This window comes from Girardinichthys multiradiatus, chromosome 1 (genome assembly GCF_021462225.1).
Source record: "Girardinichthys multiradiatus isolate DD_20200921_A chromosome 1, DD_fGirMul_XY1, whole genome shotgun sequence".
NCBI lineage: Eukaryota > Metazoa > Chordata > Actinopteri > Cyprinodontiformes > Goodeidae > Girardinichthys > Girardinichthys multiradiatus.
The window spans coordinates 12,374,731-12,398,544 of NC_061794.1; the positions used below are offsets into that span (position 1 = coordinate 12,374,731).

At 40.9% G+C, this 23,814-nt stretch overlaps 1 protein-coding gene across 9 annotated transcripts in view; it reads right to left on the bottom strand.

The window, feature by feature from the left end:
- Nucleotides 1-23,814, bottom strand: part of agrn (agrin) — a 414,019-nt gene that overhangs the window by 22,733 nt on the left and 367,472 nt on the right. For 5 of the 9 annotated variants that reach the window (XM_047373566.1, XM_047373582.1, XM_047373613.1 and 2 more), the window contains 11 exons: nucleotides 23,397-23,516; nucleotides 22,837-23,223; nucleotides 20,984-21,176; nucleotides 15,764-15,979; nucleotides 15,453-15,682; nucleotides 12,420-12,554; nucleotides 6,982-7,072; nucleotides 6,574-6,738; nucleotides 6,356-6,467; nucleotides 4,163-4,174; nucleotides 1,750-1,866 (listed from right to left, as the gene is read on the bottom strand). In XM_047373566.1, the coding sequence (XP_047229522.1) occupies nucleotides 1,750-1,866; nucleotides 4,163-4,174; nucleotides 6,356-6,467; nucleotides 6,574-6,738; nucleotides 6,982-7,072; nucleotides 12,420-12,554; nucleotides 15,453-15,682; nucleotides 15,764-15,979; nucleotides 20,984-21,176; nucleotides 22,837-23,223; nucleotides 23,397-23,516 (1,778 nt within the window). The remainder of the gene's footprint in view (nucleotides 1-1,749; nucleotides 1,867-4,162; nucleotides 4,175-6,355; nucleotides 6,468-6,573; nucleotides 6,739-6,981; nucleotides 7,073-12,419; nucleotides 12,555-15,452; nucleotides 15,683-15,763; nucleotides 15,980-20,983; nucleotides 21,177-22,836; nucleotides 23,224-23,396; nucleotides 23,517-23,814) is intronic. The other 4 variants (XM_047373574.1, XM_047373623.1, XM_047373597.1 and 1 more) reach the window with 1 other exon arrangement.

Sequence of the window (23,814 nt, forward strand, 5' to 3'; positions counted from 1 at the left end):
AGTTGTGTACCTAACCTGGGGTCCAAAGCAATTCTCAAGTCCCAAATCCCAAACCTCAAGCTTGTTCACCTCGAGTCCAAGTCAAGTCTTAAGAGGCAAACCTTAAGTCCATGTCAAGTCTTGAGTCTTTGCTCTATTTAGGTTTGCTTCAAGGCCAAGTCTCAGACTCAGGTCCCTGTGACCCCTGGGTGGTGTTTAATACGACAGCAAGAAAAGTTGACAGCAAGAAAATACACCACAATAATCATGACATTTGGTGTCAGATTATGCTAAATCCTGATTGGAGCACAGAACATGTGAAGTGACCTCTAACTCAAAGAGAGCTTGACAATTCAAAGATTCAAAGTTGAAAGAGAAAATCCTGTTAGTGACAAACTTTATATAATGTTAACAGGTATGTTTGCCGCTAACTCTTTACTCCTCAGTTCAGAAAGGCAAACTTATATTTCCCCTCAAACTGTAAATTGAAAAGTTGGATCATTCTTTGATAATCAATATATCATAATTTTTCAAAAAATGTTAAACTGCAGGTTGGGCCAATTTGTGGCAGCAGAAAGCAAAAGGTTTGATTACTTTCGAAGTAGAAGCCAGCCGTTACCGTGGATGTGCCAAGCTTGGAAATGTTGGAGATGTTTTGATCCAGTAGGCGATTTCTATGACAAATATAGGCAGACTCACTGCAGGGGGTCGCAGGGTTAGGAGGAGGTTAAGAAGCAAATAGAGAAAATATGTTTACAACAGACGGGGTGCATGCTGTACACGACCTGCAGGCAGCTGTGTATCGCATATACATGTAGAACTAACAGGGCACAAGATAAAAGGTCTGAGGTAGCTCAAATTCAGTTTTCCTTTAAAACACAAGTAAAGTTTTTAGAAAAGCAATACATTTTCCAAAAAACTAGTGTTAATTCAATTCAATTAAAAAGTATTCATTAAGTTCCTATCATACATTTTATTTAAGCTACTTTAGAACTTTGTTCTTGTCTTTTATGGCAGCTCTGTTAAACCTAATTCACAGTTAAAGTGATCAGAATGTTTTTCTTCCATTACAGCATATTCCAAAATTATTTTCGTTTCAACTTTTGTATTAAAAGCATTCATTTAAAGGCCACTGAGTTTTCTATTGAAGGATCATTAAACTTAATGACTGAACACATCCTAGGATCTAATGAGAGCTTTAGAATAAAGCTGTGGATACCATGTGTCTCAGACAACAGCTTTCAAATCCACACACTGATTACACTGCAAATACATACCTTCTTAAAAATAATTAACAATTCTCCTGAGGCAAAACATGACAAATGCCACGTTTTGCTTCTGACTGTGAGGGGAGGGATAGTTTGCCGACAAGAACTTCTGACAAGTTCGTGCAAACACTTCCATCCAGCCCTTTGTTTTTTACCGAGTTATTTTGGGCGCTCGGAGATGAGCTGTTTGCTAGAAAGCTGAGAGGGGAAAATAACTGGAAATTTGTCAGGGAAAGATCTGAGAGCAGCAAAATGGAGGGACTTCAAAATACGCATTCTAAAATTAGTGTGAGCTAATCCTAATGAGCAGAGCCACTTCTCGTCACAGTGTGAGCTTATGACTGAAAATGACTAAAATGAGGGTCTGTAGTCTGACAGCAGGACAGCTAAAAACTTCTTGTTTGACTTTGCTGCAGTTTATTGTGAGGCTCAGGAGACCTGAGTCATTGCGATTCACAGGATTCACAGTCTGCTGTGAATTGCAGCTTGTAAACCTTTTTACCTTTTGGATGGTTCCCTTGAATCCCTCCGTGAGTGCAGCAACTCTTGCTAGTTTGCTGTAATCGGGAGCTCCGCCGACAAAGAGCGACTCTTTCAGGTTCAGATCTGTGTGCTTGTTCTGATGAGACAGGACACAACAAACGTTTCAGAAGGTGAGACAGAGCTTAGAAAGAAGCTTCATTTTCATTTGAATCATTTCCATACCCAGTCAGGAGTTTGCTATTTCCAGCAAAATGCTTTAAAGTGTTGCAATATGTAATAGACAAAAGGCCTTGCAAAGGTATTCACAAAATCTAGATCTCCATTTTGTCAAATCATAACTAAAATATTCAATGAGACAAACCAGCACAAGGTTGCATATAAAAAATGTGTCAAGACCTTCCACAGCCACCACGTTTTGCAGTGGGGGGATTATGTTCACTCATAACACTCTCCATGTAAGCCAAAAAGCTCAGTTTCTGTTTAATTTGAGCACCAGAAGAACATGTACAGTACACCCACCGACTAGTAGTTGTCTTCTCCAACCTGAGCTGTGGGTCTCTGCAGCTCCTCCAGAGTTACCATAGGCATTTTGGCTGTCTCTCTGATAAATGCTCAGATTTTTATTTGTAAAAATATGTATATTACATATAACATACATATACTAACCAAATAAAATTGTCGTTAGAATAAGAGGTACGTATACTTTTGCTAGGCACTGTTTGCATTTATGCCCAAGAATGTAAAGATACCTAATAAACGGCAGGTTTTCCCAGCTGACTGCACTTTGCTGCCTTTCATTAATGCTAAAACACATTCTTTGTCTCCCAGTGAGAATGATCAATCATCCACTGTGAACCAGAAAATGGACAACAAAAGAAAAATCAAGAGCAGGCTGCACTTGTGATATGGATAGGTCTTTGCAGACCTCTCTAATGAATAGCTGATTATAAGCGGCGACCTTTCCAGCAGATGACTGTGGAGTAGAATTAATTGCCATTAATTTGCTCGTCAGATGGCCATGAAATCTGATTCTTTCCACTAAAGCATTTGGGGCTGCCGATTTGGATTAGAAAGAAGGTGATGCCAAAGAGCGTGCCCACTTCAAAGAGAGGTAACTAATGATCTTTATTTATTTTTTGTAGGGCAGTAACTGCCAGAAAGGGTAAGATGGAGTTAATTACTGGAAAAAAAAACATGATGGAAGAGGACAAATAAACAGGCAAGCTGACACAGGCTCTGCTTTTATTTAGGATTTAGGATTTGGAGTGCAGGAGGCAGTGGAACTTGGCCGAGATGATGGGGCTGTGTCAGAACACCTTTCAGCTGTTTCCAACAAAGACGAGGCAAGGACCCTGGCTGAAGCAGCTTGACCCAGTTGTGACTCATAGGTCCAGACTTTGCCAAAAGTTTGCACCAAATATAGGACAAAGTTTGACCGCCTCAGGCAGTGAGGTGTACAGAGAGTCCCTGCCAATTCTATCACTTTACAACCATGAACATCAATGTATCTGACTGGAATTTATTGTCATAGACCAACACAAAGTAGTAAATAATTGTGAAGGGGAAGGAAAATGATAAACAGTTTTCAGAATCTTTTACAAACAAGATTGTAAAATTGTAAAATACTGTGTTTTGCTCCCTTCAGTCAGAACTTGGCAACCTGTTGCTAGATACAAATGTGTCAGGGTTTTCCCTACCAGCCTTACACATCTCGTAAATCTGCTGTTATAGAATGGGACTTCATGGAATCAGGCAACAGATTGCGTTCAAGTCTGTTGTAAAACAGGTGATAATTTGCACCGACTAAAACGGGCAATGGGATCTTCCTAGTGACACTCGCTGGGTGATGTACCATGTGTTTGTTGTGTATGGCTTTGTACGGGTGAGTGAGTGGGTCAAAAGAGTGAGGGTCTTCATGCTACGATGGGGGAGTGTTCCTGTGCGCAACAAAAGTGAGAGCGGATGACAAAAGAACAGGTGGACTTGGCTTAGCACCTCACCATCTCATTTGGTATATATCCACCTCGTTCTCACTTTTTCGACAGGCACACAGCACCGCCGTGATACCCCTGCCCACGCCGGACTAATGAAAATGTCTCTTTGTTCCTTTAAACAATGGCCATCTCAAGGATGACTGTCTCTTTTTCTCTTGCCCACCCGCCTTCCCACCCCCTCCCACCCCCGCAGCAGATGGACCGAGGTGAAAGCCAAACCGTGCTCTTCAACAGCATCTTTGGTGCTGTGTGTGCACATATGAGCTTATGAAATGGCAAAGTTTCCACACAGAAGTAGTACTTTCAAAGCTGCCTGCTGCTCTGCAGAATTTTTGTTTATTGCTTTTTTGTTGTTGAATGAAGAGATGGGGGTGAGAGGACACGGTGAGCGGCTCAAATGAAACAGGGCTGAGGTGTGACTGGGACTTGTCTCATTACCTTGCGTGATTTCTGATATCCAGACAGCACATCAAAGAGAAGGAAAGAAAATAGGGAAGAACAGAGTTATCGGGGGGGGGGAGACTAGTATGTGTTTGTGCACATAGAGGCATGCAAAGCAAATAGAAACATTTATAATCAGAAACACACATATCTATCAGAGCATTAAAATGTAGCACGGAAAAGTGGCATAAAATAAGAGCAGAAAATCTGAGGAATGCATGTTGTAATATATATTGTACATTTACAATAAAAACAGCTGTGCTAGAGTGAATGCAAATGAGAAGCTGTCTAAGAAGTCCATGCACAAGGCAGATGGTGCCATTAGGAAAAGATGAAAAGAATAAAAAAAAACTTTATGGATGAACGACTGCGAATAGTGCCTCCTTACCCAACCTCATTTGCTGTCTGCTGCCATTAAATAAGAGGAGTCGATTTTTACCTCTCCTATCTATACCTTTAAAGGTTTGGATTCCATTACTCCAGCAGCCTTAGCACTCTTTGATATGATGATCACTCCCAGAAAAGCAAAAATGTGTCTGCATGCATCATGTGGGTTTCTCTGTGTGAGACGTACTGTAACCCCCCCCCCCAGCTCTTACAGCTGATGTAGGAGAGAATTAGCTGAGAGCCTAAATCTATAGGGTCTCAGTTCTGAGCTCCATAACTAGTCTCAGCTCATCCCCTGTGTCTTCCCGTCACCCTCCCCACCCCATCCCCCTGCACGTCTTCGCTTTTCCCTTACTCTCTTCTTTTAATAAGATTTTCTGCCTATGTTGCTGGACTAAAACACAATTACCATACTGATTATTGGAGGAGAGACTGAGCAGTCAGAGGGAAAGAAACGGAGCATCTTTTTAACTGTAAAAGACGACAGAGCTGATAGAGTGCAGTGCATGTTCATAATCACAATCTACACTCTATAATCTAATTGGAAGACTTACAGACTTATCACACTATAAGATCACCTTCATTTAAAGGCTTGTACCTGCTTTATTGGTCTAGGCAATGAACTCAGAAATTTCATTATGCTCCTGTTGCTGCTGATATCTCCCTTATCTGCCTCCAACTCCCAAGATACACCTGCAAAGGTGGAATTTATAAAATTGACTGTAAACCAGCAGCAGTAAAGGCTGCCTTTGATTTTTCTGTACACAACCAAGTTTTATCTCTTGGAGACAAACAAGCTAAGGAGCTTAAGAGTTAAAGCCAACAGATCTGAATTAGCTCGTCAAAGTAGCTATCCACAACTGAGGTTTTCCTTCTCACCGAGAGAGGTACAGAGATATTTTCAGCTTGATCGGGCCAGATAGGTGACTGGTCGATCAGTAACATTTTTCTGTTACGTGAAAGCACCATATGTGAGCGCTTACCAGGTTGGACTAACAACTACACTCTTCTGTGTGGATGTTCTTACTAAATGAAGATAAGTGAATGTTTGTTATTTCAGTATTAGCAAGGTGTTTCAAATTGAGTCAGAGATGGAACAAGCAATTTTAATTTCTTCAACATGTCAAGACATGTTTGAGAGAGAGACATACTTTCAGCAGATAACATAAAGGCTGATTGGAGCACAGAAAACTCGCAATGTTTTATCCTTTTGAAGTTCCAGCCTCTGTCTGTTATGGATCATACTGGATTTGGAAATTTTGGCAGCCTTTTGCTGTATTTATATTCCCTAAAAATTAGAGACTGTTGCTTTAGTAATGCTAGCCAGGCTAACTGAGCTCACTGCTAAAGAAAGATTAAAATGTGAAAAACTATTAGTAAAAACCTGATTTAAAGAGACTCTACTCTCTCACACACCGTGTGACATTGGCACTAATGCAAATGGAATATTATGGTTGAATGTTGCCATGATATCAGTTTGAATTAAGGTCAAGAAAAGAGCAAATTGTCAAACATTCAATTTGCTTGCTGAGGAACCAAAAATAAAACTGCATTTTAAATATTGCATCCAAGCAGTATTTTGCAATTGAACAATTGCAAGAAAGTGGCATTCTGCATAGGAGTAGCATTGCAAATGAAAATAGAAGCACCAAAAAGCCCAAAAATGTGGGGTTGATGGGTTGCAAGCGAGCAGATGAGTATACAGGGGCAGAAGCAAGGCTAACCACAGGCTCAATGGTCCTGCATGCTGATTGGAAAGATAACCATTGGCACGAGTTTGTCTGTTAGCTTGCTGTTTCTTACTGGTGATTCTCCCCGAACTGGGTCCTTCTTGTTCAACATGATCTCGCCTTTACGGAAGGAGCGCTCCAGGTCAATGGTGTTCCACACCTTCAACTTCATTGGGTTCTTACTCCTGAATCACACACAGATATAGATTGCATCACATAAAGACAAGCAACCTCATTATAATCTCAACATTGATGTGCTTCAGATGTTGGTTTTCATTAAATTGACTGAACCTGATAATAGCTGGTCCCTTTCCTAAATCGTAGCGAAACTCCAAGAACCCATTATTCAAGGACAGAGAGATGAAGTCTCCCTTTCCGTCCGACTTTTGCCCGTTGTAGAAGATCAGACCGTTGGAGTCATTGGCCATGAGAACCACCGTCATGCTGAACTTCTGACTGCATGCACGATACAAACACAAGCATGTGAACACACCCCACAGAGTTATCAAAATGCTAGGGCCTAAGGAAGATTAGTTGTGTAGTTTTCATTATCAATTCAGCTCAGACTTAAAAAGGCATAAGCTCCTTGTTCGCCTTAGGCACAAAACTGTTAGATCTTTAAAAACTACATGGTGTTTAGTGTTATCCGTAACATTCATCTAACACTGTGCACATTTCACACTGAGACACGGGACTTACCGTAGATCGTGCCCGTAGAGATGAAGCCCCTTCAGCTCTAGGTACGAGTCTCCGCTGAACAGAGGCATGTAAGCCCCTCTCCTCTCAGTCACTGGAAAAACAGAGGCGCAAGGAGATTCAAACCCAGGTCTTGTTTTTTCTTTGCCAGCAGAATTTAAATTCAGAGATAGTCGGTATATCTTCGAGGGGACCTGTCAGAGATGGATTTGTGTGTGTGTGTGTGTGTGTGTGTAGCCTCTGAGATTAAGACTTTCTCTCTGTGGAAATAAAAAAAAAAATTGAAAACAAAACAAAAATCCAAAACTACTCATGCCAGACTGATTACACAGCACGCCACTGGATGACAAAGAACCTTCGGAGACATGGAGGGTTTAACACACGTCTGGGACTCAGGAAATAATGAAGTCATTGTGTTCTGGCAGGCCTTTTTGCAAATTCATGTCTTTAGGACGTGCCTCCGCCTGGCTGTCTGGAGTCATTAGGAATGGCACCGGGCCATCTTCTAACAAGTGGCTTGACATTAAAAATCATTCAAGTGTCACCTGAAGGGGTATGTGTTTATGGTGCAAAAACTACCATCATTCAGCGCCATGTGATTTTCTAAACACTCACATAAACACGCAAGTTCACACAGATACCTTTGCAGCTGGCAAGGCATCTTTTATTTGTAATTGGCTGGGATTAGCTGAGTAGAGTCAAGCTGGAGGAGGAAGACAGAGATGAAAAAGCTAATTAGCTATTGTGCAGAAGACTGCAAATGATGATGGCAGAGACCATGGAAATGAGGGAAAAAATAGGAATGCACTAAATTCTTTGCTAAACTAAACTCCACTGGAGCAAGAAAAGAGGCACAGAATTTACTTTCTCAAGCAGCAGCGTGAGTGTGTGGGTGGTTTTTCTCCTTTTCACCCATTTGCTCAGCCTCATACGAGGATCAATAAGACACAAGAGGTCAGCCGGTGTCAGAAAAACACATATAGGCATCAAGCCTAAAAAGAAGAAAACAAAATTGGCAATGCAGAACTTTTTATTTGCAACCTTTAGCTAAAATGTCAGATTAATGAGCAGAAATGAACACTTGCAAAACTGCAATGTTTATTCTCTGGGGCACTCTTATTAATATTTGAGGAAGTCAACATTCTTAGTAATTGCAGTAAACCCATCAAAACCCAATAAACCAAGAGAGGCAATGACAAAACAACTAAAGCTCACAGCTTTACGCCTTAAAAATACTGTCCAGTGGAGTATTTTGCCCACACTAACAAATGTATTTAGACAATAAAAACCCAGCTGGCTAATGAAGTATGGATTAATTCAGGTGCGGCCATCTAACTACAATACTACAGCCTAACTTCTTGTTTAGATTTATACAGGAGCTTATAAGATAGCATTTGGGATGCTAACATATACTTCAAACTACAGTGAGTACACTACTACATCAATTAGTTAACATACAACTACAGCTAGTACACTACAAGCTGACACTGAACACCATGTTGAGGCTCACAGCAGTGATGTCACCAGTGTGCCCTGGTTGTGCTTTGACATCATTCTTATAAAATAACACAAACCAATAAAGCTTGACTACAGCATTTCAGTGAATGACATTGGATGTTGGCCTTCAACTTCATGCAATATCTGTGATCGGACAACTTCTGAAACGCTAATTTTGAGTCATGTAATAGCCGCCATCTTGAAATCTGGCAAGTCACCATTGAATTCTTCTAGTCAGAATACGTTAATTTTGATATCTGGATCATTAACACATTTCTGTTCATTCAAGTTCTCATTCGGAAACCTTTTTTTTATTTGACAAGGCAGCAGTTTTGAAAACTGGTGGCCATCTTGGATTTTCAGCAGGATAACATACTTTTCTTATAAAGTAGATCCTCGACATCTTTTGTGCCAAATTTGGTGCTTGATTCCAAGTGGAAGATTCTTATGGACTTAATCTGCCCCGGTTGTAATATTATTTTGCCTTGTGGTACTGCCTCCAATCTGAACTCACACTTACCAGAACAACCTGTCTCTTTCTGACAGCAAAGCAAAGGGATTTTTATTTTGTTCCTGACTGGTTCTGACTGGAATGATGGCATGGTATATGCTGCATTGCAGGTGGTAGGACTGGGCTCATTATATGTCACCCAGACTAGTGATCATTTTTGGACCGAAGTAATTTCCGATACAGGAGTTCTGCAGTTGAAATTATTGGTACTTCCTAATCATGTTAATTGAATGGAATTCCAACACCTTAAGTTGGGGACACAATAGAAAACTTTAACAGTCTCAGCTTTTCAACAGACTGATAAGGGATCACAGACTACAGGATTTGAAAGACCAACTAAAGCCAACTGGTCACATGAAACTCTTGTGGAAACTATTGCGAAGATGACAGTTTGGCGTTACTCTAAAAATGTTTGTTATTTCTATCTTAACAGACAAGCATATAGTGTTTGGACTGTATTATTTAAACAAAAATGTAGAATTGTGGATAAACAACTTAATTCTAATTGGAAAATATATGAATGTCAATTCTTTAAAACAAAACCCTAATTAAACTCCTGATAAAATCACCTATTTTAATTTTATGATTTTCTGAATTTATATATCTGGGGGTCTTCTCTCTTTCATCTTTCTTCCATTTGTTTAATCACTGAGTTCTGCTTAAACTGTGACTGAAATGTTATTAGTTAGTTGATAGTTTGCACTGTGCCCTCTGTTATTTTGCATTTATGATTTTGATGTTGTATATTTCCAAATAACGTTTTCAGATAAAACATCTGCTCACAGCTGATGCTGTGTTTCACCCTCCAAATTTTACCTGGTTCTTGGCAACACGTATTTGTGGTTGGGTCAGTAATCGCTTCATGCTACCACTGCACCTAGGTTTGGCTCAAAACTGTCAAATATGATTGAGTGACTGCAACTGGGGTCGGGTCGAGACTGTTCCCTCACACACCTGCAAAGTCGCATCTTTACCCCCTCTCATTACTTCTATGCCGACCTGCCAACTTTCCACAACTAATGTAGACAGCAAGAGATTTTTCCACTCTGGGAATCAGGCAAAGAAATCCTGCAGTGTGCCCCAGCTTTAGGGCTCTTTCAGGATTTCTACAAACTTTTTTAAATATATTTTTTCCACCTTAGTAGCCTTTATTTATTTATTTTTTGACAGGAGGCAGACGGGATAGAGGGGTAGAGAGAGGGGGAGACATTTGGCAAATGTCGCCAGGTCTGGGACTTGAACCAGGGACAGCCGCTTTGAGGCCTGTAGCCTCTGCACATGGTCGCGCACTTAACCCCTACACCATCAGCGCCGCGCCATTTCTACAAACTTTTCATGTCAAAATTCTAGAATGTTCCATATACAATTTCCTAAAGCTTTTATTTCCATTTTTTCATCCAATTGTAAATATAAACAGTGACTATCAGTATAGTGGAAACAGTGGCCATGTGTAACGATAGATAGATAGATAGATAGATAGATAGATAGATAGATAGATAGATAGATAGATAGATAGATAGATAGATAGATAGATAGATAGATAGATAGATAGATAGATAGATAGATAGATAGATAGATAGATAGATAGATAGATAGATAGATAGATAGATAGATAGATAGATAGATAGATAGATAGATAGATAGATAGATAGATAGATAGATAGATAGATAGATAGATAGATAGATAGATAGATAGATAGATAGATAGATAGATAGATAGATAGATAGATAGATAGATAGATAGATAGATAGATAGATAGATAGATAGATAGATAGATAGATAGATAGATAGATAGATAGATAGATAGATAGATAGATAGATAGATAGATAGATGGATGGATGGAGAATACACTAACAAACTGAAATACTCTCTGAATATCTCTGATAACAAAATCTAGCTATTCCAGTCTTCCCAGACTCTTTCCATGTGTTTAAAAGTTCCACAATTTTTCCAAAATCCGTAGAGTATTCTCACTTATGGATCAAACATTTTGCTGCAGCTGTACCGAACACAATGAATCATCTTTATAGCTGGAATTTGGTTTAAAACATTCAAATAAAGACATGGGGGACGTGAGGGTGGAGGCTTGCTTGTTGGAGCGGAGATCTAATCTCTAAATTCAGATTTATATCATAATAACAAAACAAATAGAAAAGCTGAGATGTTGTATTGGTGAAAAACTATATCTAAGGTTTACAGATAAGTCTAGCTAATAGCTTAAAGGTGTTTGTGTCTGCAGTAACAATCAGCTGCTAAGCAGCTTGGGGTGTGCTGAGATTCACACACAGACACAAAGCGGTCCCTGATTTGTGCTGTAAATGTAGCAACTGGAAACCCCTGTTGGAGCCAAAGCTCCCACTGGAGTGTATTTTTCTAAGTGATGTTGCTTTCATCTGTAAATTATAAGGATTCACATTATCACAGGGTGAAATCATGAGGAAAGTAGGTGATTCAGCCCTACTGGTAAACCCTTGAGGAAAGTCCTTGACTGTGAATGTATCAAGCGACAAGCTGCACTGACGAACCCTGGCCGGATTAGAATGGAAACCTTAGCTTAGCACATGCACACATATACACACACACTTCACATTATGAGTATGTTCACCTTCAGGCCCGTGATGAGCGCGCTCTAAGATACCTGTCTTTTTAACTGTTAAGAGTACAGTACTCTGAGGGGACGTCCGCCTCACTGCCTTCTTATCTGCAAGCTCCTGTCTGGCACTCACACTCCGGCTGACTGATGCTGCCATTAATCACAGTGAGCGGGGAGGACCGATGCGATTAGTCATCTCATTGATTCCTTTGTAAAAATACCCTTTTGGAATGGGAGACGCTCATGCTCACGCAGCATCGATTTTGGTTCACCTCAATTTATTTTAATCACCCACTAACTGAGACTCAGAGAGGATGGAGGCTACTCCCATATGGTTTTTCTTTATTCCCGGAGGCACGTGGATGTATGTCTTCTCTTTTGTTTAGAGAATGCATGACAGCATATTCTCCTTAATTTCCAGCGTTTATGACAGCCTCTACAAAGGCAGGGAGGGAAGAACATAAGTAGACTTCACAACGTGACACCGTCAAAACTTCTAATGATGAACTTCAAAAGGCATCCGAGCTGTGCTACCCACCAGCCGCCCCATTCTGCCATGTGAAACTAAGCAACAAGCAAGTTGGAGCACAATACCTGTGGGCGGGTTAGGCAGGGAGGAAGGGAATGTTTCCATTTCCTCACTAACAAGCATACCTGAGACGATGCGGTGAATGGCCCATTGGGGCCAATCATCTGCCGCAGCTTTGTAACGCATCAACCCTTTCCATTGCCCCCAATACCACCAGGCTTGAACTTTTCATGCTTCCGTTTCAAGACAGGATACAGGTTTCAAATGTCAGAAAAAAAATAAGTAGGATAAAAGGTTAAGTAAAATGACCTCTCTCGCAGTGTTTTCCTTCACGGCCCATGGGACACTCGCATTTATAGCCTCCTTCAGGGAGCGCCTTGCACTGGGATGTCCTGTGGCACTTGCTGTGTTTGCATGGGTCATGGATGTCAGCACAAGTAGGACCTAAATAAACACAAATATATACCCAGGATGAGATAAAGCATCAGTGAATTTCCAACATTTTTCAACCTCCACCCTCCTGTTTTAGTTGTTTTATTAAAAGGGTTTGAAAAAACAGTTACTTTTCCAAATGCTGTCACATTACAACCACAAACCTTAATGCATTTTACTGTGATTTTATGCAGCAGATCAACACAAATTACTGCATAATTGTAAAGTGGAGGGAACATTATGCATGGTTTTCAAAATAAAATAAAAAACATGAGGCATGCATTTGATTCAATACTTTGCTGAACCACCATTAATTGCAATTACTGATACTGTATTTCTACCAGCTGTGTAGAAATAAAGATTTTTCATTTTCTATTTTAAAAATAGCTGAAGCTCAGTCAGATTCGATGGAGAGTATGCATGAAAAAAACACCCCCAAACCCTGATGCTGCCACCACCGTGTTTCATCATGGGAAGAGAGTGTTAGCAAATGGACTTTTCCCCAATTTGGCTTTCTTCTTTCCATTCTTTGGAGTTTGCTACGATTAACAGATTATTTCTCCTGAGCTGTGGATCAATGCAGCTACAACAGTTACCATGAAACTCCAGACTGCTTCTCTGTTCAGTGCTCTTCTTCCAGCTTAGGTGGACAGCCATGTCTTGGCAGGTTTGCAGTTGTGACACACTCTTTCTTATGATGATGGATTGAACAAAGCTCTGACAGCTATTAATAGTTTATGATATTGTTTTATAATCTAATCCAGCTTTAAACTTCTCCATGGTGTTATCCTTGGCCATTCTGTTGTGTTTCTTGCTCTTGATGATGCTGTTTGTTCACTGATGTTCTCGAACAAACCTCTGAGGTCTTCACAGAACACTGTGACATTGTGACATTCACTGTCACATAAAATCCCAATAAAATACATTTGAAGTTTGTTGTTGGGACAAAATGTGGAAAGGTTTGAGGTGTATACGTTTTTTACTGTATCCCACATCCTAATCAAACAGTGGAGAGCCTCCTCGCCATGCAACCATGTTTCTGGGCCAACGCAGACGTTTGGAAAAGCTCACACACATCTGGTGGATGATGGGTTTGCCCTCCACCACAGCCCATCTGAATTCACCCGCCATTACTTCGACAGTCAGAGCCTGTGGTGAGGAGGGCGCGTTAATGAACCCTGTCCCCGCTGAGTTCACAGGGCTGCCCTGCTTTCCCTCGTTCCTGCTTTTGGCTGCATTTTCATCCTCTGCTCCCATTTCTCTGCCACCACAGCTCCTTTTTACCCTAACTCTTTCGCCTCTCTCAACTCTTTAACTCTGATCTTTCCTCACTTCCTTCATTTATCTGGCTGTCCTGGCATGTCCTCCCTTCTAATTACAGCTCTCCCCAATCATGTATTCCCTCTTGTCTGCTTCTTAGAACTGTCCCCTTTCATTCCATAAAAGAAATCATGAACATTTTAAAACTGACTTTAGGAAATAACATTAGTCCACAGGCAAAGGTCCAAGTCTCATTATTACTTTCCATGTTTCACTCATCACGGTAGAATACGGAACTATTTATCTTTCTTCTGAAGTCTGTCATAAACCAAATATTTAAGCATTTCTTACACTAAATATAAAGTGATTCATCTTCAATTTCCATTTTAAATTACTTTGTGTTTTAATCAATATTCTGCCCCTGTCTGAGGAAAAAGTCTACCGTTAAGGCATGAGAGCTGACTCAAACTGTTCATTTAGTTCCTGTGTGAAACGATCCACAGTAAGCCAACGAGGGACACACTTGACTACGTCCTGATGTTTTCTAATCCTCTGCTTTCTCGTCTCAGTTGTTTGTTAGTTCCCATCTGCTCGAGAGAGAAAACAGTGACGAAAGAGATGAAGACATTGCCCAAAGTCCGGTGGCCAATCAGTTTTCCCATCCTGTGAACCGGGCCAACATTTAATCTGTTGTTTCTAAGTTGTACACAGAGATATGAGACGTTTGGCTCCAGTGCTTCTGCTGGAGGTAAGTTATACTCTTAAATTGGGCTGTCGAGCTTACTTAGAATTTAGCATAAAAATATATCTAATGCTGTGAAAAAGTTTTAAACCAAGCCCATATGTCTGACCAGAAGCACTTAAAACATCACAGGCAAGCTTTGCTCCTTGGAAGGAAGATATAAAGAGGTGAGGAATGACTTTAGACATTTGAACAGTAATTTATATCTGCACCTTGGAAAAGTACTCATACCCCTTTAATAACAACCATAAACTACATTGTATTTTATTGGAATTTTTTGTGACAAAAAATCTGATCATCCTCTGCAGTTTGACATATTAATAAAATCTTTACTAGTTCTTATTATACTTTTTTAAGACTTGCAGCACAAACTTTTATACCCACCCTCCTTTACCACTAAATTAGTTCAATCCAACTCACCCTGTGCGCCCTTGTCTCATTTGGAAATAAAAGTGGCTTCATCTCAAAGTGATCGTATGTTTTTAAGTGTTATACCGAAGCTGCATCTCTCTCACTCACCCTAAATCTGGTAAAACTGCAGAAAAATGGCACGGACTTGCTCCGTTCACACGAAGGCTGCTGAGTTGCTCTAGTTTCTAGAAACAGGATCCTATTGGCTGTTCTCTGTTGAAACCTAACTGTAAACTCTTTAAAAGGATGATTAAACCAACAAATGTCTAAGGACAGAATAACCCGCCACAAAAAAAGGTGTCATCAGGGATAGTATTCCCTATTGAGAATCAGTGGCAGGAAAACAATTGTTAACGCATCATCTCTGTCCAATGTGACTGAATTAGAATAGTTGTAATGTGACAAAATGTGAAAATGTTCAAAACATTTGCAAAGCACCTAAAACCTGCTGGACATCAGCGCTGCAGTGAAGACACTCTCACCTTTCGCCAACTTACCCCAGAATCCATTGCTACACTTGCAGTGGAACACCTCAGCCTCTTTGACTTGGCATTCAGCTCCGTTCTTGCAGGGGTTTGGGTGGCAGGGGTTGTTACCACATTCACCTACTCCGGCACCAAAGAGCCTGTCGCCGTTGCTCTCCTGAATGTTGAGCATTCGGTTGTTGACGTCCAGCATGCGGATGCAGCCCACCAGGCCTGTGGTGACCCCGGTCCTCTCCTTAACACTGAGGAGCAAAAAGATTGGGACTGAGAATTGTTGTGCTACTCTCTCCTACAAGACATTCAGCCTCCACAAGGGGCCTTACTCTTGCTTGAGGTCATCAGTCACCCCTCCGATGAACAGTGGTGTGTCAAGGTTGAGGCCATCCGTACCCGGAGGACTTTCACCCTGGACGTGTGGCTCGCTGTCCACACTGAGCATGCCGTTTCGGCGGCTGCGAGTCACCACCAGCTGATGCCAGCGTCCCTGGCTGACCTGAACTTTGCTGATCACCGTGCCTGTTCCCGACCCAGTATTAAACCTAAAGGATCAGATGTAGAGTCAGTCGGACAAATCCCCCAACACCTGTGTACACTCACAGTTGATACCAATCCAAAGCGCACAGAATTTCTCCCAACTTATGTTTGTTCTCTATCATAGCTATAGCTGGAGGAAATCTGCTCAAATAGACATGGATAAAACACAGAAGATACAATAACTTCCAACTGAAAATTGCGAGACTGAAATAAACCACATTCTCCTTTGAAAAGAAACTTTCCAAACCCTTTTTCTCCCTTTTATCTAATGAGGTTTTGTTGAAAAAAAAAAGGCCATATCATCACAGAATAGAGCTGTCGTGTGCCTGCACCCACACAGGCAGTAGTATTAGCTCAACCTGAGAGCAATTATCTGCCACAAATAATTAGTTCTTCTCCCCACGTCTTGGATTTGCAGAGTTGTGGGTGGTAATCTCACAGTTGTATTTCTGGAATTGAGGCAGAGCCCTCTTTGAAACAGCGGTGTGTAATGATCTCCCTCAGTTTGCGATTGATTTCATTTTCAATATATTGATCTAGCCCGTTCAGGCCGGGAGAAGCTGAAAGAGCTTGGGGGGGTCGGGGCTGAAATCTAAAATCCACGGTAAGTGGACGGAGCTGGAGCTAAATCTGTAATTAGTCTAATCAGCTGTCTTCAGAAGTTGCTGCCTTTTCAAAATGGTATTTATTAACACAATTCTACTGGGGGAGAAGACATGAATACACACTATTATGGGCATTATTATAATACATGGTGTTTCTGTTGGTTTCTGGGAAGAAAATTGGCCAATTTCAAAGGACTGGTAGTCGTCAGCTCCAGTCAAAAGGTGAAAACAGATAATACTGAAAATACCCTTCGTATTTTCCTCCTCATTTTCTCTTATCTGCATTTAAACTTGTTTTACTTTATGTTTGAAAGATTTGTTCCCTGTTCTCCTAATCTTAAATTCTTTTTAGGGTTTCTGCATGGAGAGGTGGATTAAATTTGCAAATTTGTTACCAGTAGAAATGTAAGTTACAGCAGATTTTATATAAATCCTGACTCTACCTCAGAAACAAAACATACAGATAAAACCAGATGTTTACATCCACTGTATATTAAGACACATAACTTTTTTTTTTCTCATTGTCTGATATTAAACCTCTGAAAATCACTGAAGGTTTTCAGGTTTGGGTTAGTAAGTATTACCAAGAGGCTGATGTCTTGAGATGTGGCTTAAATATTTCTATCTAATGTTCTACTTAAAGTGCACCAATCCTTCCTGCTGCATAACCCCCACGCAGCATTGTCCTACCACCCATGTACCTTACAGCTGGCATGGTGTTCTCAGACTTGCATGCTTCCTCTTTATTTAATCCAAATATAACGCTGGGAGTTATGGCAGAACACTTCAAATTTAGTTTCATCAGACCAGAAAGGCTTTTATCTGTAAGTGCATTTACAAACTGCCATTAGGGTTTTTATGCAGCCTCTGGCATAACAGAGTGACAGGTGCACCTCCATTTTACTCAAATGTCAGAACCCGAAAAAGCCATGACATCACTATCATCTAGGTTTTGCCAGATAGTTTAAAGACAGATTAATCCTAGTGTATGTAAATTAATGAATCTAAAGAAAAAATTTGAAAAATATAATACGCATTTAGCGTAAAAGAAAATTAGGGATGAACGTTATATCAGCATTAACATCGGTGTTGGCAGATGTTAGTCATTTCTAACATACTGGTATTGGTCCAATAAGTAAAAGTGAGCCAATATTAACAGCCAATGTTTATTTCATTCTTGTTGCCATTTCTGATGTGTTTTAGGAGGGGTCAGGGTGTGGGGAGGGTGACCTTGTGGCTTTTTTTTTTGTCTATCCCTAGAAATACTTCTGGTAATCATAACCGACTTAAAATGTTATGATATTTATAATGACATGACAAGACAGTAATGGAAATGGTGACTGGATACTGACCTATGAATCACTCACGTGTAACACAGCTCTTAAACCCAAAGAAAGCATCAACGTCATGTTTACAAAACAGACATATTAGCAGAAAATAATTTGAAATGGGATCTACAAAGATATTTTTTCCAGCAGTCTGTCACAAACATCTATTTTATTCAAATTTATTTTGTGGAATCTATGAAAAACACCAAAGATAACAGTTCAACATAAGCTTTTAACAGCAAGATGGGGATTCCCAAAAGAGCTATTAGCTGGAAACTCAGTTACATTTTGTTACTTAGTGGAGAGACCTTTTCTGGGAAGGACGGATACACGTTTCTTCTACTTGGAAAGAGAAAGAACACTAAGAAATACTATGGTCACAGTCAAGCAAGTGGAAGTATTATGATTTGGGCTGTTTTTCCTGCTAAGGGTACAGGATAACTTCACTGCACTGAAACCAACTCAACCACTATCAAGTGTTTAACAGGAACCTATTTCCCTGGTTAGTAAATGGGTCTTAAAACAAGACAATGACTTAAAATATAGTACCAAAGTTACAGAGGAGTATCTAAAAAGTATTAAATCATCTTGTACAGAAAATCTGTAGAGGGAGCTGAAGTTTGGGTTATGAAGAAACCTAAAGGATTTAGTCAATGATTTTCTGTACAGTACAGCGGGTATAATCCCTCTGTAGATGTGTGCAAAACTGCTGACCAGCTGCATGAATCGTCTTACTGCTGTGCTTTCCAATAAAGTTTTGTTACGATTTGCTTGGGGATTAAACACTAAGCTTACTCAATGACACCGAAATGAGTTTTAAACATTTCTTGGTACATGTTGAAAAATTCTGATATCTTAAAAAAGTTCAATATTTTTATATAATATTTCAAGCCTTTATTTCTTGTTATTTGGATGATTATGGCTTGCAGGTAATGCAATTCGGCATCTCAGAAAATTTGAATACTGTGAAAAGATTAAATATTAAAAACGAATTAGCTAGGTAACTCAAAACACCTGCAAGGGTTTCCTGAGCCTCTAAATAGTCTCTCAGTCTAGGTCAGCAGGCGACACAATCATGGAGAAGATTGGTACCTTTGGCAGTGTGGGCAGGTAGGTACCAACTCCTGTTGGAAATGAAATTAGCATCTCCATAAAGCTTGTCAGCAGAAGGAAACATGAGGTGCTCTAAAATGTCTTGGTAGATGGCTGCATTGACTGTAGACTTCAGAAAACACAGTGGACCAACACCAGCAGATGACATGGCTCCCAAATCATCACTGACTGTGGAAACTTCACAATGGACTTCAAGCAGCATGAATTCTGTGGTTCTTCACTGTTCCTCCAGAATCTGGGACCTGGATTTCCAAACGTAATGAAAACTTTTTTCCTCATTAGCCCAGGTAAGACGCTTCTGATGATGCTTTGGATGCGCTGACTCCAGATCCAGTCTGAATGGATTTAGCTTGACAATCCTCTCAAGGCTGCAATTACCCATGTTGCATGTTGGTGCTCCTTTTTCCACCCCACTTTTTTCCACTCAACTTTCTATGAATATGCTTCAACACAGCACACAACAAGATTCTTTAGCAATGACCTTTTGTGGCTTACCCTCCTTGTGGAGGGTGTTAATGTCTTAAGGACATTTGTCCAGTCAGCAGTCTTCCCCATAATAGTTTTGCCTCCTGACCCTGAGACCATTTGTGGTCTCAGGAAACCTTTGCAGGTGTTTTGAGTTAACTAACTATTTTTGATGTGACACTATGAGTTTTCAATATTTAACTTTTTCACAATATTCTAAGCATCCGGAGATTAGGTTGTCAAGATTTCCACCTTCGTCCGTTGCCTGTTCCCCTTTGCACCAGACCCTCATGGTTACCCCTGCAGATGGTGGGACCACTGGGGGATGGCCGTTGGTCTCTCGTTCGGGCTTTGCCTGGCTGGGTCCCATGAGGAGTTACCTGGCCACCAGGCGCTTGCTGATGAGTCCCGACCCCAGGCCTGGCTCCAGGGTGGAGCACCCGGCTATGCCGTACCCGGCGACGTCACATGCCTCGTTCAATCGGTCCTCATGAAGGCATCTGAACCGCTCTTTGTCTAACTCTGGAGGCCTCCCTTAGGAGGTGTTCTAGGCACGTCCCACTGGGAGGAGGCCCAGGACACGGCCCAGGACACGCTGGAGGGACTATGTCTCTCGGCTGACCTGGGGACGCCTTGGGCTCCCCCCGGAGGAGCTGGAGGAGGTGTCTGGGGATTGGGAAGCCCGGGCATCTCTACTGAGTCTGTTGCCCACGCGACCCGGTCCCAGATGAAGCGGAAGATGAGTACGAGTACAATATTCAAATTTTTCTGAGACACCAAATTTTGGGTTTTCATTATCTATGAGCCATAATCATCAAAATGACAAGAAAGAAATGGTTGACACATTTCAGTCTATGTGTAATGAATATATGTGAGTTTCACTTTTTGAAATGAGTGACACTGAAATGAAATGATCAAAAAAAGGAAAGTTTTTTACCTTGCAGATGTGCCAACTTACAAAATCGCCAGGGATCAAATACATATTTCAAACTCACCACCGAATATTTTTGAACTCTAGTGTATGTATAATGCAATTTCAACTGTATGTAAATATAATAATGTTTTATGTGGTTTAAATCTATATTAGAGATTTATTTATGAGTATATTCTGAATCTAAATGCCATCATATGTTCAGATTGCTCACATTTTCTTCTGAATGTATGACTTTAACCTACAAATGGCCCAGAAATCTCCTTATCTTTATTTATTTCTTGGCTCTGCTGTTTTCAACATGTTTACCCGCTGTAATTATTTGCCTCATTATCTTCAACCCTCTCTGTTTTGCTCTTATTTACGTCGTCTCCCAGCTGCTGCTGCTGCTGCAATGACCCTGTTCCCTTGCGGGGATCATTAATGTTTCATCGGGTTTTTTTGCGATAAGGACAGATCGGGGAGGACTAAAACCCCTATTAAATTTAATCCGACAGAAGGGGCAGAATCGAATCGATAAACGGGGAGGTTGACGGCCCTCCCCCTCCCGGCTTAGACGGCACTCACTTGAGCTCCACTCTGCCGTTGACCAGTGACAGGGAGATGAAGTCCTTCTTCTTCATCTGGCCGTTGTAGAGCAGCAGGCCGTTCATCTCGGATGCTCTGAACTCCATTGCGATTCGGACTGTGTGGTATGCGCTCATCGTCTGGAAGGCCAAGTAGGACTGGCCTCCAAATGATGGGATGAAGTAGTTGATCACTGTGGAGGAATGGAGGTAACAAGTCACTCTTGTCATTACTTTGTGATTAGATTTATCTTTGTCTAACAGGAGCCAAATGTGCATAATTAAGCATAAGTGGTCATGATGAATCACTGTCTCTTCATTAGTTTATTTAAAATTTTCCACATTTTTTTAATGAAAAGGAGAAGAATCCTCCTTTCAATGGGAAGCTTTTTTACAGAAAAAAGCCACCTTTCCCCTCTGTCCATCTCATCTTTTCTGTCAGTGTCTATGAGGAGAACACCGTCCGATGAGCTCCTTCTTTTCTAATGGCTTGATTGATCCGGTAGAGGCTGGGTGTGCAGTTTGCACGTGCAGTTGTGGGTGTTTGTGATTTCAGTTAGCCACTTTAACTGAAAGGCACAGAGTAATTCTCATCATCTAATCGCCATCAAAGCAATTAGTGTCAATTATCTGAAGATGCAGCTGTGCGAGGTCGCTGCTTGCTAGCCTGAAATCCCATAGCAGGGTAAGTGGGAAGAAATAAAAAGAGTTTCTCAAGACGTTCTCGTTGATTTATGATTTTCTCTGCAGAGCTGACTGGTTATGGTGTTACACTTGGTGAGCAGTTCAGTGGCTGCACATGTCTGGGATGGTGAAACTGTCTGAGTCACTGGAGATGAGACTGAAGTACAGCCAGCAGAGGAACAGCATGTGTCTGACTTAAACATACTTTTGTTCTACTTGATTTAAAATCTATACATGTATGAAATAAACGCATAAACCTGATATTCTGCTCTGTGCTCTGAGCGCTGTTAATTTATTGAGGTTGAAATCGGCCAATAAATCCACATCTGTGACCATTTAACATTTAATTTCCATAATCCATAATCTAAATGGAAGTCATCATTCCTACTGCTGCTCACGGTGTCACCTTGCACTCAGGCGGGTTACTTTGCCTCACAAAATTATTCATACCCCTTGAAATCTTTTACATCCTGTCCCTTTCATGTGATAGATTAACACAACCTAGAGCATACGAGTGAAGTGTAAGGAAAATAATACATGGTTTCAGGATTTCTTGCAAACAAAAATCTGAAACGTGCGGTGTGAGTTTATATTCTGCCCCCTTTGTCAATATTTGAGTGTATTGATTTAGGTGTATGTCTGGTTGAGACACATCCCCACACACTCTATTTACCTTTTAGGTGACTTCTGAAAACCATGAATCCTTTATCTTCCACTCCACAGATATGTACTACCTTGTGTTAATCACTTAAAAACCTGACAACATACGTGAAAGTTTTAGGTTGTATTGTGACAAAATGTGGAAAAACCTAAAGGACATGAATGCTTCTGGAAGGCAGAGCTGTTTTTCTCGATGCTGAGTTTTTAATTTAACCTTTTACATTGTATTAAAATTGTGTTTTTTGCTGCTTTGTATACACACTAAAACACTTAAACACATTGTCTACACTGAAAAGTATGATTTGTCCAATGGAAAGGAAAGCATCTTAAACCTCTTTGGTGCTGCAAAATCTATCTAAATGTTTGCCTTAAGTGTGTTCTGACCCAACTTTGCTACATGCATTTAAAGTAGCCACAGACCCTGAAACTTGTGGCTTAAGACTAATAATAACTAAGGAGGGGAAATAATCCAGAACATGTAAAGTAAATGAAAAACTAGGACTGACTCACTTTTCTCACACACTGCCCCTCCTCGCCCAGCAAGGCACTTGCAGCTGAAGTCGTTGCCATCGTCCTCGCAGGTGCCACCGTGGAGGCACGGGTGAGAGTCGCAAGGTGTTTGGGTCTTGTGCTGAGACCCCCTTCTGGATATGGTCGTGGCAGGTGGCTGAGTGGTTGTAGTGATTGATGTGGAGGTGGTAGGGAGCAATATGCTGCCCGGTGCTGCTGTGGTGGTAGTACGTCTGCTGCCAAAGGGCCTGCGGAGAATTCCTGGTGTGCGACGTGTGACGTAAGGGGAAGTTGCCGGAAGTCTGGTTGTGGTGATAGAGGTGGCTGTTGTGACTGCAACGGTGGTGGTGGTGGTAGTAGTCGTAAACAATGGAATGGTGGATAGACCTGACAAAAAAAAAAAAAAAAAAAACAAGTTCTAAAAATATGTTGAGCTTGCAGTTCTGGAGAGTTTCAGTTTAAGAAAACCTTCATTAAGCTAGCTCATGAATAAGTCACAGTAAAACCCTCTTTCATTTTATAAATCCTTACACTTTGCTATTAAGTCAACATCATATTACCATAATTAGTGAAGTGAATATTCTCAGCCGTTGGCTTCTTTACAGAGATGCTGGTGTCTTTGGAAGCCTTTAACTGTTTCAGCAGCGCTCCCTTGATGTCCTCCACATTGTATCTTGTATCTATGATGAAGAAGAGGTACAACAATTCAGGACAAGGCCTCCAAGGAACACTGAAAAGCAAACACAGGACTCAAGCTCCTTTAATGTTACAATGAATATATCAAACAGCCTTGTGTATGACAGGTGGAGAGTCTCTGCGGACCACTTGTCCTCCAACCACCGCTTGTCCGACTTTTTTTCCAGATGAATCGCTCTCATAATGCTCGCCGCAGATGTTTGTTTTACAAGCCATCAAGGAGCACCACATAACTGAATTCATCGCCCCATGTTAAGGGTATGAAGGACGCTAAATGTTGAT